At 35.9% G+C, this 16,600-nt stretch overlaps 1 protein-coding gene across 6 annotated transcripts in view; it reads right to left on the bottom strand.

Annotated features, from left to right (window-relative positions):
- DGKH (diacylglycerol kinase eta) overlaps window positions 1–16,600 on the bottom strand; it is a 198,083-nt gene that overhangs the window by 40,680 nt on the left and 140,803 nt on the right. For all 6 annotated transcript variants that reach the window (XM_007960238.3, XM_073013763.1, XM_007960243.3 and 3 more), the window contains 6 exons: window positions 14,673–14,946; window positions 13,461–13,583; window positions 9,037–9,168; window positions 5,448–5,565; window positions 4,333–4,443; window positions 4,101–4,197 (listed from right to left, as the gene is read on the bottom strand). In XM_007960238.3, the coding sequence (XP_007958429.3) occupies window positions 4,101–4,197; window positions 4,333–4,443; window positions 5,448–5,565; window positions 9,037–9,168; window positions 13,461–13,583; window positions 14,673–14,946 (855 nt within the window). The remainder of the gene's footprint in view (window positions 1–4,100; window positions 4,198–4,332; window positions 4,444–5,447; window positions 5,566–9,036; window positions 9,169–13,460; window positions 13,584–14,672; window positions 14,947–16,600) is intronic.

The following is a 16,600-nucleotide window of genomic DNA, read 5'->3' as shown; positions in this document are numbered from 1 at the left end:
GAACATGCATATATTAAGCAACACACCTAAATCTAACTGATTAATGTCCATTTCATAGAGTCTCATAGGAAAAATACGAGGAATACAGATTCAACAAATTAACAAATTCACATGATTCAAAAGTTTCTTAAATCCAGGAAAAACTTCAGGAGTGTTAAACTTTTAAAAAATATTTCCAATAGCCCCAAATATCCTTTATTTTTATTTATTATTTTTGAGAGATGGGGTCTTGCTCTGTCACCCAGGCTGGCAAGTAGTGGTGCCATCACAGCTTACTGCAGTCATGAACTCCTGGGCTCAAACCATCCTCCTGCCTCAGGCTTCCAAGTAGCTGGGATTACAGGTGCACACCACCAGAACTGGCCCCGTAGCCATCCCATGTTTCTGTTTGTGGTTCATGATGTTGCAAAATGCTACAAAACTGCCGCTGTATGTTTTTTCTTATTAGTGTCTGTTTTCTCTGCTCCTTTCACCGGACAGTCTGATATGGAGGGAAGATGGTGGAGCTGGATTGAATTCTGTCACTTAGTATTTGGGTAAGTCCCTTAAGCTTTCAGAGCTTTGCTTTGCTCATCTGTAAAATGGGCTAACAATTCTTAGCACACAGTGAGGCCAATGAGATAAGGTAAAGAAAAGCACCTAGAACACACGTGGGAAGTCAGTAAATTTCCTTCTTCAGTTATAATTACAAATTGTCTTATGGAAAAAACACTGGATTTGAAATGTTGGCTCTTCTAGTTATCAGCTGTTTGAAATTAAGCAATGCCTTTACTCTTTTGAACTGAATAATACCTACCTCATGAGTTGTTAAGAATTAAAGGTGATATGTAGAAGGCATATAGTAAACTTCATTTAAAATGATTTTAGTTATTACAGAAATGAATTAAAGATAGAAATTACTATTAACATAATAAACTAAATTTATTTTGTTTTTTAAAAAGATACAGATTATGGGAAGATTTGAAATAACTAAAAATGTGAATTAGACAACTATTTGTTCTCAATCACATATTTCATTATAGCCTACAGATGAAGGCTATTTTTAAAAGTTATTTGTTTTTCTTCACGTATTTTAGTACTTACAGGATTTGAAGCAATATATAATTATTATTTCAGTTAACAAATAGAACAGGCTGCTTGACCCATGTAAATTAGGTATATTATGGGCAAAAAAATCATCCTTCTTATGAAAAAGTTTGAAATTTTAATACAATTCTTCCATTTACATGTGAAAGGTATTTCTACTCTAAAAGTAGCAAAATATGATACTGTGAAGTTATTTCACATTTCTGGAATTCCCAGCATTGTCAAAAGGATTCTGAATCTCACTCCAGATTTCTCAAAGTTGGGTATATATCAGAATCACTGATAATGTGGCTTGGGAAATAAAGTTTGTATTTGTACAGTTCTTTTCTATTTACACTGTGATTTACAGTACCTTAGGCTCATTTATTTATGGTTTGCACAAAATCATTATTTTATCAATTTCGTGTATAGGGAAACCAAAGTCAAAGTCTTTGTTCTGCACAAATGTAAAGTTAGGACATGAAGTCAATCTTGTTCCATATCCACAACAGAATAGGGGAAGGAAAACTTAGCTGAGGAAAAAGGTAAGAGTAAAAAGCAAAAAGGAGGGCCACTGGTGAAGGCATCTCTCTGAAAAGAGCCTCCCACAGTGTGGGTCTCTCTTTTCCACCTTTATCCCGAGTGAACCATCATCAGACACATGACTCTTTAGACAACAGGCCTTCCACCGTCCTTAGAAGTAGAACGTATCTTTTTGATTTACTTTATTATTATGGATTTTTTGTTAACTATGGCAAAGAATGCTCTACTTTTTCTACTTTATTTTTATGTATATTAACATGTTTTCATTTATCTTGTTTTACTCATTTTATTTACCTTTTTTATCATTTAACATATACATCTACATTAAGTGTTCTTAACTTAAGGTTCAGAAACCAGGAGTCCATGGATAGATTCAGGCGATTTATTAACTTCCTGGTAAAAATCCGTATCTTTATGTTCACTAACCTCTGAAGTTTAGCATTGCCCTCAATTATAAATGTAGGGGGAAAAAGGCATTAGTAACACATGTGATTCCATCATCAATAGAAATGAGACATTTTTATATTACATTATAGATGTTTCAGATATCTTGTAATATAAGTTCATCATTACTTTGAAGCTATGGTATTTATTAGACATGCCATTAGATTTTTATTTGATACGGTAATGATGAAACACATATGTTATTCTTTAGAAACATAAAAATATGTTGTTAATTTATTTTAGTATTATTGGTAAGTCTTCTTTTGTAAGTCTGTATTTCATATAGTGCATTTGAAAACAATATTCTGAGAAGGGGTCTTTATTTTCACCAGAATGCCAAAGGTGTCTACAACTCAAAAAAGATTAAGAACCTTTTAAAAAGAAGAGTACAAAGCAGCTGTGGAAATAAGGTATCTTGTTCAAAATTTGGACCACCACTAGAAGAGGTTACTAATCCTATTTCTGAAGAGCTGAGGCTCTTCCAGGAACTAAGACCCTCCAGTCACTCAGATCCAGCTAGTTTTTCAACCCTTAAAGATAGCTGGCTATGCTTGATCACAGCACTTAATGAATTATGCTAAAGTGATCACTTAGCCATCCATTTCCGCCTCAAAACAGGGCCAGTACTGTGCTAAACACTGGAGACAGCAAAGATAAAAACAACCTCCCATGTGTCCTTGAGTGTGGCCAGGCCGGGCGCGGTGGGGCACACCTGTAATCCCAGCACTTTGGAAGGCCGAGGTGGGCGGACCACGAGGTCAAGAGATGAAAACCATCCTGGCAAACACGGTGAAACCCTATCTACACTAAAAATACAAAAATTAGCTGGGAGTGGTGGCGCATGCCTGTAGTTCCAGCTACTTGGAAGGCTGAGGCAGGAGAATCGCTTGAACCCAGGAGGCGGAGGTTGCAGTGAGCCAAGATCAGGCCACTACACTGCAGCGTGGGCGACAGAGCGAGACTCCGTAAAAAAAAAAAAAAAGAGTGTGGCCAACCAGGGTATATGAAGAAAAGGAATGATTACATGATTAGTAGGGTACCTAAGCTGACCTGGGCACGGGGTGTCAAGGATAGCATTTACAAAATGTGAACCTTCCTGATTTTGTACCTTTTTATCCAGTAAGTCTATCTTAAATCTTAGAAGCAATAATAAATCAAACCAGCTGATCATACAGCTGTATGTTTAGAGTGAAAAGTATAATAGGCTCATCTTGACTAGGAAATATAGTTGATAAAGAATGAGCTACAGACACCTCATTAGTCAACACTGCAGTGTTTGGATAATACCCCAAATAATAATGCTCTGTTTATTCTGTTGAGTTGTAGACTTAAGATTTTATAATTCTGTATATGTATGATATGCTTTAATTAAAAATATATAGTTATAAAAAGATACAAAATAGGGAAGACATGCCCATCAGCATCAACAGTGAGTCCTGGATCAAAGGTAAAAGAAAATAAAATTCACAGAAATTAATATTCTTTTCAGAGCCATATCCCCAGCCTTGTTGTTTGTGTTGTTGGAAGAGATAAAATAACTTTTTCTGTCCTTAATTTCCTATTTAAATTAGTTAAAAACAGTAAAACATTTAAATGCTCAAAATCTCTTTTAATTTTACTTGTCGTTAGCAATAGTTGGAGCAAAAAATAAATGTACATTTAAATTAAAAGATTCTATTTACTTCAAATGTCATTTTCAGAGATTTGCGAAACTTTGGTTATTACAGAATTGGGTCAGAATTTGGAAGCTTAAATCCATTAAAACCCCTCTCCTATAAATGTGCTCCCTTGGCTCCACTTTTACATGGGGCACCACAACTCCAGAGTAGCCCCAATTTCAGGAACTAATGATGATGATAATTAAGTGTGTCATTCATATCCTGTGTATATACTTCCTTTAGTACAAAGTTGATAATCACATTCATTTTTCCCTTGTATATTTATTTAATCACTAATCAAAATGCATTTAGGTCAAATTAGCTCCAAGATGATATTTTTTTTTTTTAAGTAAGATAATATGAGATATCTTTACTTGAAGATGAACTTACCTCAAGTTGAACCCTTTGTTCTAAATTCTTGTACGATCTCTGTAATAACTCCCGGGTTCCAAGCACTCCATACCACATCAAGTTTTTAGTTCGGCTCCTGAAAATAAATATTGGCAGGTAATTTCAGGACATTTTATTTATTTACTCCTTAAAGGCAAAGCAAGCAAAAGAGATAATAAATGAAGAAAAAATTACCTTTATGTAATAGCATTATTACTTTTACTAAAATTACCTGCATTTTTCAGGGTGCTCCTCTCTTTTATTATTAAATTCTAATGAAATTTTTGCATCTAATCCAATCCCAAAGTAATTGTTCATGACACATTTTTCTGAATATCCATCTCTATGATCATAGGGAAAAGTACATCAAAGTCAATTTCAGATTCATTGCAACAATTACAATTTGTACACAAGACAGTACTTAAAACCATTTAAGCTTCCATTCCTTATAGCAGATTGTAAAACTTAGCACTAATCACTTCCTATTCCTGTGTCATGTCTACAACCACAGGACATGTGTTCAATTTCTGGTACATGTGACATAAAGGGATGGTGAGCAAGGCAAAACAGACACACAATTATGGTGTGATTTTCACAAAATCTTAGTTCTATTTCTTTTTTTTATTATTATCTTAGTTCTATTTCTACATAAGTTCCTCACTACACAGAAAAATGCAGATGATTATGGGAAGGCCTTACAGTCAGGTGCCAATTCTCTCTCTCTTTTTTTTTTGTTTATCGTTAGAAAGTCTCCTCCACTTCTACGCTTAACAATGGACAAATATTTATTGAGCAAAAAAGTACTAGATCCAATCCATTCTTCTAGGTGTTTCGGAACGTTTAAAATATGGTACTGTCCTTGAGGAATGTCATTACAGAAATGATATAACAAAAGCAAAATTTAAAAAGGAAGTAAAAGAAAGTATATCTTGAACTGCCAAAAAATTGTAGGAGTCTTAAGAAGGGAAGAGATCAGCGTGGGCCAAAAGATTCCCAAAATAAGTAAACCCAGAAGCTGACGTGGAAAGATGACAGGTCTGGCAAGACTGAGAAGAAAGGAGGTAAAGGGAATAGCATCAGTTCTACTTATTAGTCCCTTCCTTTGCCAGAGGGTTGCTCTCAGAGAGAACGGGCCGGCTGGAAAAGGACCTACCTCAGGGACAGACCATGGAGACCACTGAATTTTAAAGGTCTCAATGTGCTTGGCATGATCAACTTTTGTAATTTTCTGATCATCCTTTTTTTACATGGGACCATATTTATTGTAATACGTGTAAAATGTTACAATTCATGTTGAAAAGAAACAAGAAGAACCCAAACAAAATATTTGCAAAAGCATTTTCTTACACGGAATCTGGATCTGGGTCAATAAACGGCGTGGCACCGAAAGGATCAATGTTTGCTAGTAACATTTTGTTGATAATTGAACTCCCAGCAATAGAGGCAGCCAGTCCCGCTCTTAAACCTGGACAGAAAAACAAATAAAGATGGGATCGCGTGTTAAGAAAAAAACAGAGAAAGAACCAGTCCATGCAGACCTAATGTCAAATATCTTACTTTTAAAAGCATGGTTTTCAGTGCCTACTCTTCTCATTAATCAAAATTAAGAACAATGACATTTGTGAATACAAGGCATTAGACACTTCCAAGGATCTATATATATAAAGAATTAAGGAGAGGAGGACCTAAATAGGAATGGCTTTGTGACACTTTCCCATTTACCATCCCAATAATTCTATAACAAATAATTCTATAACAAATACATGTTACTTCCTTTGTTAGAGCAAAGATGGTATTAAGTCTGTAAGGAATTTACAATAAAGGTGGAATTACCCAAAATGTCATGGAGTTATCACTTCAATATTCTCAAATCATAGATAATGATACTCAATTTAAAATACTAAGAGATGTATTAAGGTGAAGACTCACTGTTAGTTTTAAGAATAAGTAGTAAAGTATTAAAGTAGGTATCTGTGAATTTTAGAAGAATATAGTATTAAATATAAAAAATGAAGCCTCTATCTTACTTCAAATTTATTTCACCATGCTTTCCAACTAGTTTTCTAACTGTTACAGTATTCAAAGCTAATGAATTTTATGATCTACTCAACCCAATATGAAAACTAGAAGCACTAAAGTCTGGAGAGGAGACAAACTAATAGGGACCTACAAGAACAAGGGAAACACGAGGAAATTAGAAAAACAAGTTCCTTCTTTTTCTTTTTATTTTCTTTAGAGATGAGTCTCACTCTGTTACCTAGGCTGGAGTGCAATGGTGCGATCACAGCTCACTGCAGCCTCGATCTCCCGGGGTTCAAGCAATCCTCCCACCACAGTCTCCCAAGTAGCCTGGACTACAGGCATGTGCCACCATGCCCAGCAAGTCCTTTCTTTAGCAAACATTCCTTTCCTCAGCACTATGCTCTTCTTAGGGAATTATTATCATTCATTATTTTAATGTTTAGGCAATTATCAAATACAATGAATTTTGTTCTTTCATTTAATGACATAGTTTTGAATATACTGTAGCATACTTCTTTATGCCAATTTCCTTTATGTCTAAACAAGTAAATGAATGAAGAAAACAATAAATTTAGTAAGCATAAAGAACAGTTTGGAGAGGTGAGAGCCACACTCTAGCTGCCCCAGAGGAAAGTGTTAATATCTTCCTTCCTTCCTTCCTCCCTCTTTTTTTTTTTTTTTTTTTTTGACAGAGTCCCACTCTGTCGCCCAGGCTGGAGTATAGTAGCATGATCTTGGATCACTGCAACCTCTGCTTCCGGGGTTCAAGGGATTCTCCTGCCTCAGCCTCCCAAGTAGCTAGGATTAAAGGGGTGTGCCAGCATGCCTGGCTAATTTTTGTATTTTTAGTAGAGACGGGGTTTCACCATGTTAGCCAGGTCTCAAACTCCTGACCTCAGGTGATCTGCCTGCCTTGGCCTCCCAAAGTGCTGAGATTACAGCCGTGAGCCACCGTGCCCAGCCAAGCCAAGTGTTAATATTTTCTAAGATGTTTTAGGGTTAGCCATATTCCTTTCAACTTTATTCCAGAGGGGTTATCCCAAGGTTCCTAGTTGGAATAGGAACACAGCTTCTAAATCTGAAGGCCTTTCCAGAACCAGTTTGTTCCAGACTGATCTTTCTTTTTCTCTTTTAATATTTCTATTCTGATACAATTGATATATTATAAAATTAACCCTTTTAAAGTTTTTAGATAATTCAGTTGTTTGTAATATATACACAAAGTTGTGCAACCATCACTATTAATTCTAAAACCTTTTCGTTTCCCTGCAAAGTAATGGTGCACCCACTAGCTGTTATTTTCCATTCCATCGATCACCTCACCTCCAGGTCCTTGGGAACCACGATCTACTTTCATGCTTATTCTGCGCATTTCATACAAATGCAGTCATATTACATTTGGCTTCTAGGTTCACTTTCCATAGTGTTTCTATATAGCATGTATCAGTGCTCCATTCTTTCTAATGGGTAGGTAATATTCCATGGTGTGAATATATCACTTTTGTTTATCCATTCAACTGATGGATGTTTGGGTTGCTTCCACTTTGGGACTATTATGAATCCTGCTATAAATAGTCACGTACAAGTTTTTGTGTAGACATGTATTTTCAATTCTCTTGGGTGTATACCTAGTAGTAAAATTGTTGGGTTACATGTAAACTCTATGTTTAACTTTTTGCGGGACTGTGAAACTATTCTTAAAATGGCTGCACCATTTTACGTTCCTACCACCAATGTATGAAAGTTCTAATTTCTTCACATCTTTGCCAATATTTGTTATCATCTGTCTATTTTGATCACAGTTATCCTAGTGGCATAAAGGGGCAACTCGTTATGGTTTTAATTTGCATTCCCCCGGTGACTAATGATGTTGAACATCCTTTCGTGTATTTATTGGCTATTTGTGTATTTTCTTTGGGAAAATGTCTATTTAGATTCCTTTTCCATTTTAAAAGCAAGATATTTACCTTTTTATTGTTGAATTTTAAGAGTTCTTTGTATGTTCTGGATACTAGACCCTTATCAGATATATTATTTGTAAATTCTTAAGTTGTCATTTCACTTTCTCAATAGTGTCCTTTGAATTACAATACTATTAATTTTGGTAAAGTCCAATTTATTTGTCTTTTGTGGTGTGTGCTTATCATATCGAAGAAATCATTGCGTAATCCAAAATTATGAATAATTTACATCAATGTTGTCTAAAAATGACTACAGAGAGACTTATGGCTTAAAACCAAAAGGATTCAGCAGAACGCTGACTAAAAAACACCAAAAGGAAAGCTTAAGAAGTAGTAGAACGTAAGTTCAGACTTACTTTGGGAACTTAGTAAATGCAGATTCCTGGACTCCACTCCAGAACTACCAAATCATAATTTCTCAGGGCAGGACCCAGAAACACGTGTGGTTTTTTTGTTGTTTGTTTGTTTATTTTCTGAGACGGAGTCTCACTCTGTCTCCCAGGCTGGAGTGCAGTGGTGCGATCTCAGCTCACTGCAACCTCCACCTCCTGAGTTCAAGCAATTCTCCTGCCTCTTGAGTAGCTAGGATTACAGGTGTGCGCCACCACACCCAGCTCATTCTTTTGTATTTTTAGTAGAGACAGGGTTTCACCATGTTGGCCAGGCTTGTCTCAAACTCCTGACCTTGTGATCTCCCCATCTTGGCCTCCCGAAGTGCTGCGATTATAGGCGTGAGCCACTGAGCACAGCCAAAACATGTGTTTTAATACTTTCTAGGCAACTGCTATACAGGGAAGAATCTAAGGGCCTAGATTCTGACTGAAAGTATAACAAGAACAGTCTACTAAAAGAACATTTATCTTTAAGAACATGTTTCCACAGTAATGGAAATAAATACTTAATATTTTCACAGAAATACTGAAAAATACACAATGTTTCAGAATCTGTACTACCTGGGCAGATTATTCTGGTATTGAGCACAGGGAGGTTTTCTTTGCTGGCTGCCACAGCTGGACCAGGGACAGAATCAGTTTGGGAATGGCCATGACTTGCCCGGGCATCTGGAGACCGAGGTGCAGTTTTAACTGTTGGCAAAAAGTCCAGATTAAAAAGAGACAATGATAAAGCTATAAAAATAAGCAAGTTCCTATAAATTTAAAACATAAAATAATGTTTAAACCAATCAGTAGAAATGAAAATATTATGCATAGCTATTGTTTACATTTTCTTGAGACTTACATGGAGGGAATCAGAAGTCTTGATTCCTCATCTCAAATAGAAGAAGATCAGTAGAAATAGATGTCTACCATAATTAAAGGTCACTAATACTCATAATGTGAATATGATCAACTCACACTTAAAGATAAATGAAACTTTTGAAGTCTGCTTATTTTTGAAAATGAAACATATGTGTTATAATGCACCCTACCCATCTAATCCTTTTCTCATAAATATCAAATGAATGATCAAATTTAATTAATGTAATTCCCAGAGCAAACACATGAAACATGATTTAACATTGCCTTCAATAAATGGAAGGGGCTAGGTGTGGTGGCTCATGCCTGTAATCCCAGAGCTTTGAGAGGCTGAGGCGGGAGGATCACTTGAGGTCAGGAATTGAAGACCAGACTGGGCAACATAGCGAGACCCTGTCTCTACAAAAATGTTAGCCAGGCATGGTGGCATGCACCTGTAGTCCCTGCTACCTGGGAGGCTGAGGCTGGAGTGATCACATGAGCCCAGGAGTTTGAGGTTACAGTGAGCTACGATCACATCACTGTACTCCAGCCTGGGTGACAGAATAAGACTCTGGCTCATAAATAAACAAATAAATGGAAGAAAAATAGCATCTATCTTCAAGTGAAATTAACATATTTTTCCTGTACTTCTTATTTATTCAAAATGATTTGCCCAAACAGTTCTATCATATTCCTGTAAAAGTTCAATACATGTGAAAAATTATTCTAAAATATAATTATTCCCAAAGTAAACAACAAAAAGAAAGATTTAACTCTAAACTGAGGCAAGTTAATGCAGAGCAAATGGTACCTTTAACCAATTTAGGAGTTACTGGTAGGTATTTTTAGGAAACAGTAATTCTCAAACGCAATTTTAAAATACTCTAAAACTTAATTATCTTCACTCTCCCTAAAACTAATTACAAGCTAACTATATTAATTTTACACTCTATTCTCTCATTCAAAACCAGTCCCATTGCAGTAAAGTAACAGAACAGCCACCCCTTTTTAAAATAGATAGGACTCCTGGGCTAATTTCTCATAAAAACAACTTTTTGATGTTCAACTCTGACAAAAAGCAGGGAGTGTACTAATGACTAAGACTGATGTTCCACTACAGGTAACTAAATTAATGTTTTCTGGTTCTTCTTAAATAAATAATCTCATCAATCATCTTAATATACTGTCTCACATCTCAGACATATGAATTATTACATGACACAATAAATGTGCCTCAAAAAGTAGTATTTCATATACTTACACTTCCACTATTGCTACTGATTTCCAACAAGTCAGATTACTAGCCAAAATAAAGAACAAATACTGTACCATTAAAGACTTTTCTAAATCGGCGTCTATTTCAGTATCAACATTTACAGCACTATATTTGTATTTTTAAATTTCCTTTACAGGCCACAATGGAAGTGTCAAGTTTAAGAGTATGGTAAGGTGGGATGATAACCGGTTGGAAAACCATTAAATAAGCTTTGACAAACCAATCCTAACAGCCATCATCTTAGGAGGAATTATCAGTGTATAGGAAGGATGCCATTGTCAACTCTGCTTTAATCAATACTTTCTAATAGATGAAAACATCTAAGCCCTGCTTATCAAATTCACAGATGAAATAAACTTAAGATGATAGAATCAAGCTTCACAAGACTTCACAGGATGAAATAATAGATCTAAATAAAAAAGATAAAAGTTCATTGGGATGAGTGTAGACTACTATAATTAGGTTTTAAAAAAGAGAAGTCTTGGATCGTCTTTGTAACATCAAAAATGTCCTGAATGAGTAGTGTACGGGTACCAATGTGCTAATACACCACAGAAAATATCTGAAGAATTTTGTTTAAAAGAGTGCATCATATTTTAAGATAAACATTGACCAAATGGGTGCAACCAGAAAAACAAAAGGTTTAAAATCATCAATTTAAAAACTGGTAGAGAAATTTTAGGGCTGATCATCTGGAAAAGAAGATGTAAGGTGAGAGAAGGTCTGATGCCACCAAAGCTGTTTTCGGTATCATTTAAGGGCAGCCACATGAAGAAGAAAAAGAAAGAAGAAAGAAGAAGGAAGAAGAAAGAAGAAGAATAAAGAAGAAAGAAAAGAGGAAGAGGAAGAAGAAAGAAGGGAGGAGGAGGGGGAAGAGGAAGAGGAGAAATAACTCCAAAGGCAGAGTCCTCTTTGATATAGTGAAATGTATATGAAATTGCTCCTTAAACTAACCATAAGCACTACATAAAGGCCAGTAGTTGTTACTGTCAAACTGTCATTCATAAAACCTAATAATTACTGTAATCATGGGTAGAAATTTAAGGGAGAAAATAGAAAGCTCAATATAAAGAATGACTTTCTAACAATTAGAGCTGACCTTAAGAGGGGGGTGTATTGAAAGTGAGTGGTCCTAAGGCTCGTGGCCATCTGCTTCAAGGGTCCTAGAACACGCCTGCATTGGGTTGTATGCTGAACATGTGAGGTCCATGAGGTCTGATTTCAAAGTCTTTAAGAGTCTCAAGTACAATGAAATATTCTCTCACAGTTAATGTAATTAGTGGCAGCAGCAGCAGCAGTAGCAATAAAAATAACAACAATAAAGATGACAGTGAACACTCAGACAGCACTATCTACCAGACACTATTCTAGGCACTTTACGTACAGTAACTTTTCAACTTTCGCAACAACCCAATGAAGTAAGTAGATTATTATCCTCATATGAGAGATGAGAAAACCACAGAGAGGTTAAGAAATTTGCCCAAGTTTATATGTAGTGAAAGTAAAAGCAAAAATTTAATGATTGCAAACATTTTTAAAATTTTTTTGAGAATAAGATAAAAACAGGTATTTAAATTTCAAATAATTTTATCAATTATCTCTCCTTTTACTTATTAAGTTTACATTCTACTTATTTAGCTTCATATTAAAGCTAGAACTTAGCAACAACATATTAATAAACCTACCATCTAATTTTTTTCAAAGTTAACAAGTAATGTTTCAAACACGTAACATTTAAAATGTACTCACTACTACTAGTCCTGTAGTAAATCGTCCATAAACATGCGGAATGAAAGGTCTTCGTCGTGCCACAGCTCAGGCAGAAAATGTTAATCTGATACGGTCAGCTCTCCATAAATTTGATTTTTTTCATTGTGTGAAGACGTTTCTTTTTTTATAATTTCAACTTTTATTTTAGATTCAGGGGGATGTGTGCAGGTTTATTGTCTGAGTATACTAAGTGATGCTGAGGTTTGGGGTATGATTGATATCATCATCACCCAGGTACAGGGCATAGTACCCAATAGTTAGCTTTTCCACCATTCCCACCCTCCCACTTCTAGAGTTCCCAATGTCCACTGTGACTGCAAACAGTTCTGATATAATGGTGCTGACTCTTCATAAGTGCCATGTATTTATTTTTGTGTTGCCTCATCTTCATTAATATTTTAATTTCTGCTTTTATTCCAGTAAGTTAGAAACTTTTCCCTTAGGCAATATAAAATATTAAAAGTATAAATTCATTTTCAATTAAAATCTAAAAGGTAGAAAAATATTTAACATTCTTCAGGCGATTACATATTCCTTTCCTTACAAAAATAGTTTCAACAAAGCAAGGCCTGTAATTGGAAGTCCTGTGATTTTAAAGCTTGCTTTAAAGTCCTATGATTTTGAAGCTTAATAAAGACTATCAACCCAGAAGGTTGACTGATGGAACGGAAGGGACTGCTGAATCACTTAAATGCCAAATTTTGTGCATTTGGAGCGTTAGGAGAGCTGCAGCTTTCTTACAATTCTCAAAGAAATCTGTGAGCTATAATGGGTTCAAATCAGATGATTTAAGTGTTTCTTTCCTCTTTCCTCAGGAAAATCAACATATTTAATCATCCTTAGTCGTATAATCCTTAGTTTACTGTTACAATCTCTAGATCACATGATAAGAGAGGGATGTGAGAGTACTGGACAATAGTCTAATCTTCATTATTTTATTATTCATGAATATCCATCTAAGCATTAACTTCCAAAAAGCCTCTTCGAAAATAAAAATACAAATAGTTTTTTTCAAACTGATCAGCCTTTTGAAAACTAAAAGCAAAATGACATTTTATTTAATTCCAAAATAATTTTTTTCCTGTTTCCTCACCAGTTAGTGATTCTTTGGCACCATCGTCTTTAGCTTCCTCCTTAGACTCATCTGTTTCTGTGCTGTCATAATCAGAGGACTGATTAGCTGGTTCACAGGGGTGAACTGTCGGGTCATCCATAACTTCAGGTAGTAAGAAGATAAACAGTTTGGATAGGTAAAAATAAAGTCCATTAATATTAACATATGCTTAGGAAAGGAAAATTGAAACATATGCTAAAAGAAATTCCAGATTCACAAATAAACACTATTTAGCAATGAACTTGGGGTTGAGGTCTGAAGAACTAAAGATTAAAAACTAAAGTTGCTAAAATTATATTTTTATCAGAATAAAAAAGTAAAGTATAAGATTTTAGAGAATGAAATACAAGTTACAACCTATAAAGGGGTTTTTGAACATTAATTATTCCTATTAACATTAACATTCAGACCATAGCGAAAATTCTGAGAAGTATTGATATACACATTAATTAAAACAAGGCAGAGCTTTTATAAGCTCTTAATAAAGCAACATAAACATCTGAGAAATTAATGTTAAGAAAATATTTTCTAGCAGGGTGCAGTGGTTCACGCCTGTAATCCCAGCACTTTGGGAGGCTGAGGTGGGTGAATCACTTGAGCCCAGGAGTTTGAGATCAGCCTGGGCAACGTGGTGAAATCCCCTCTCCACCAAAAATACAAAAAGTTAGCTGGGTATGGTGGTGCACACCTGTGGTCCCAGCTACTCAGGAGGCTGAGGGAGGAGGATAGCTTGAGCCTGGGAGGTGGAGGTTGCAGTGAGCTGAGATCACACCACTGTACTCCAGCCTGGGCAACAGAGTGAGATCCTGTCTCAAAAAAAATTTTCTTTTCTATATTTTCAAAGTAGGTTTACAGGTTTGACTTTCTTCAAGAATTCAACAGATTCCAATTAAGTAAACTATATCTAAAATTTTTTCTATGTCATTTAAACTACTTTTATATTTTAGATAGAAATGTTTCAATTTACCTTATTTCTGATATTTTATTGTATTCCTCACTAATATGCTGATTCTTACTACTACTATTACAATATATAAGACTATGTACAAGTTTTCTTATAATGACTTTATCTTCTATCTTGCCTTAAAAATTTTGTTTTTAAAAAGTGTGTCCAATCTGACCACTATGAAAACTCTGTTATGCTTGCAGTAGAAATGCTGCCAACTTCTTCTAAAGCTTGTTAATGTGTACCTTTTTCGGCTTCCTCAATGACTTGCCTCACTGCTTTCTTTAAACTATTTGCCCGCAACATGATTTCTCTTGGTTTGACGGCTTTCTGGGAGGAAGGTTTGGTAACGTCATCCACAAGCTGTTCTTTGCTTTCACCCAGGGACTCTTCACTGGACGATTCCACAGCATCTTCCTCCACAATGAGAGGGCTGAGGCCAGGGAGAACAGGTGCAGCCTGGGAATCTGTGTGCAAAGCCTGCAGCAGTTGTTCGAGCTTCTCGTTCAGGACTGAACACTGAGAGGAAAATACGGCAATGAGAAAAATATTCAAAAATAATCAAGATCAGCAGACAAAGTACAAGAAATGTTTATAGAGATGTTTTGAAAGTGTAATTACTAGAGAGAAAAACACTAAAATTCCCACCTTTAATTTTGTAGATGCTTTGGTTCGGGAAGCTGCTAATTTTAAAACCTCCATTTAGTAGAGATGGACAATGATAATCTAAATTATGGTTTTTGATTTAGAGGGACGATGTCTTTATTGATATTTACTACATGGAATAATTTATAATTTTTTAAGTTGGCACAATTATTACAGAATTTCATTGATTTGTAATTTCAGAGTCACTCAGACTCCATTTCATGGGGAAAAAAATCTTTACAATGTGTAAACAGCTATTTTTCTTAAAATAACACAACAGACACTTTATACAAAGTGATGCTTTGTATAAAAAATTACACAAAATTTGCTATACATTATAACAAAACACTGGATCAACTTTTTTAAAAAAAGTAATTGACTTAATGCACCATTCTGAGCATCACAAACGGCACGTCTGGCTGAGCAGCAGCAAACTCCCCTTCAAAGCTTTGGTTTGCAAAGGAGTGAACAATGCCTAAGGGATTATTGGCTCAAAGAAAGTGCAGGAAGGAAAAGGCACAAGGATAAGGAGGGAAAAGAAGAGGGATACAGAAAGAAAAGCATGCACTAGGCAAGCCCTTGTTTCTTTCTGCTTTTCTTGTATTACGAGAGGTGAAGAAACATTTAGGACTGAAGCTGTTGATGCTACCCCCAATATACTTTTCATCTCCATAAAATTTCCAGTCCCTTTCCTCCTCATCTATTTGTCTTTGATGATATGCTGAGACAAGACTACAGCAGAAATAGTTTAGAAACAGAAGTATGGCCAGAAAGGGTTTCTATTTTCCGAAACTCTCCACAGAGCAGAAAGACAAGAGAAAAAGGCAGAAAACTTCAAATATATATTTATTTCTATTTTCTTTTCCTTCCACTCAATTTAACTGCCATCTCCAGCACAGATTTGGGGAAGCTGATTCCTTTGCAAGTCCGAGATACTCAAGCCTTTTGTAAGAAGGTCCCTGTTGTGAACTTATGAAAGCAAAGGTAGTAGTTTTTAAGGTTCAGTAAACTGTTCTTATTTTAGTTTATAAAAGGGGAAAGAAATCTCTAAAGAAAAAGGCAGTGCAAGAAGCAGCACTCTGAAAAAGACCAAGAATTCTAATGTCTAGGAAATCCAAAGAACCATGCTGGAAGAGAGCTGAACTGGCCCAAACCTGCTTGGAAACGGAAAGCCTTGCTTTCCCCACTGGAACCCAGCTGCATGGGATCCCCTGTGGTCTGACTGCTATGCATCTGCCCTTCAGTCAATCATGTCCAGGTGTGCTGGCTCACACTTGTAATCCCAGCATTTTGGGAGGCTGAGGCAGATGGATCACCTGAGGTCAGGAGTTCGAGACCAGCCTGGCCAACATGGTGAAATCCTGTCTCTACTAGAAATACAAAAAGTATTTGAGTGTGGTGGCAAGCACCTGTAATCCAGCTACTTGGGAGGCTGAGACAGGAGAATCGCTTGACCTGGGAGGTGAAGGTTGCAGTGAGTAGATACAGCGTCACTGCACTCCAACCTGGGTGACAGAGCAAGACTCTG

This window comes from Chlorocebus sabaeus, chromosome 3 (assembly GCF_047675955.1).
Source record: "Chlorocebus sabaeus isolate Y175 chromosome 3, mChlSab1.0.hap1, whole genome shotgun sequence".
Taxonomy (NCBI): domain Eukaryota; kingdom Metazoa; phylum Chordata; class Mammalia; order Primates; family Cercopithecidae; genus Chlorocebus; species Chlorocebus sabaeus.
This window is presented reverse-complemented; position numbering and strand designations above follow the sequence as displayed.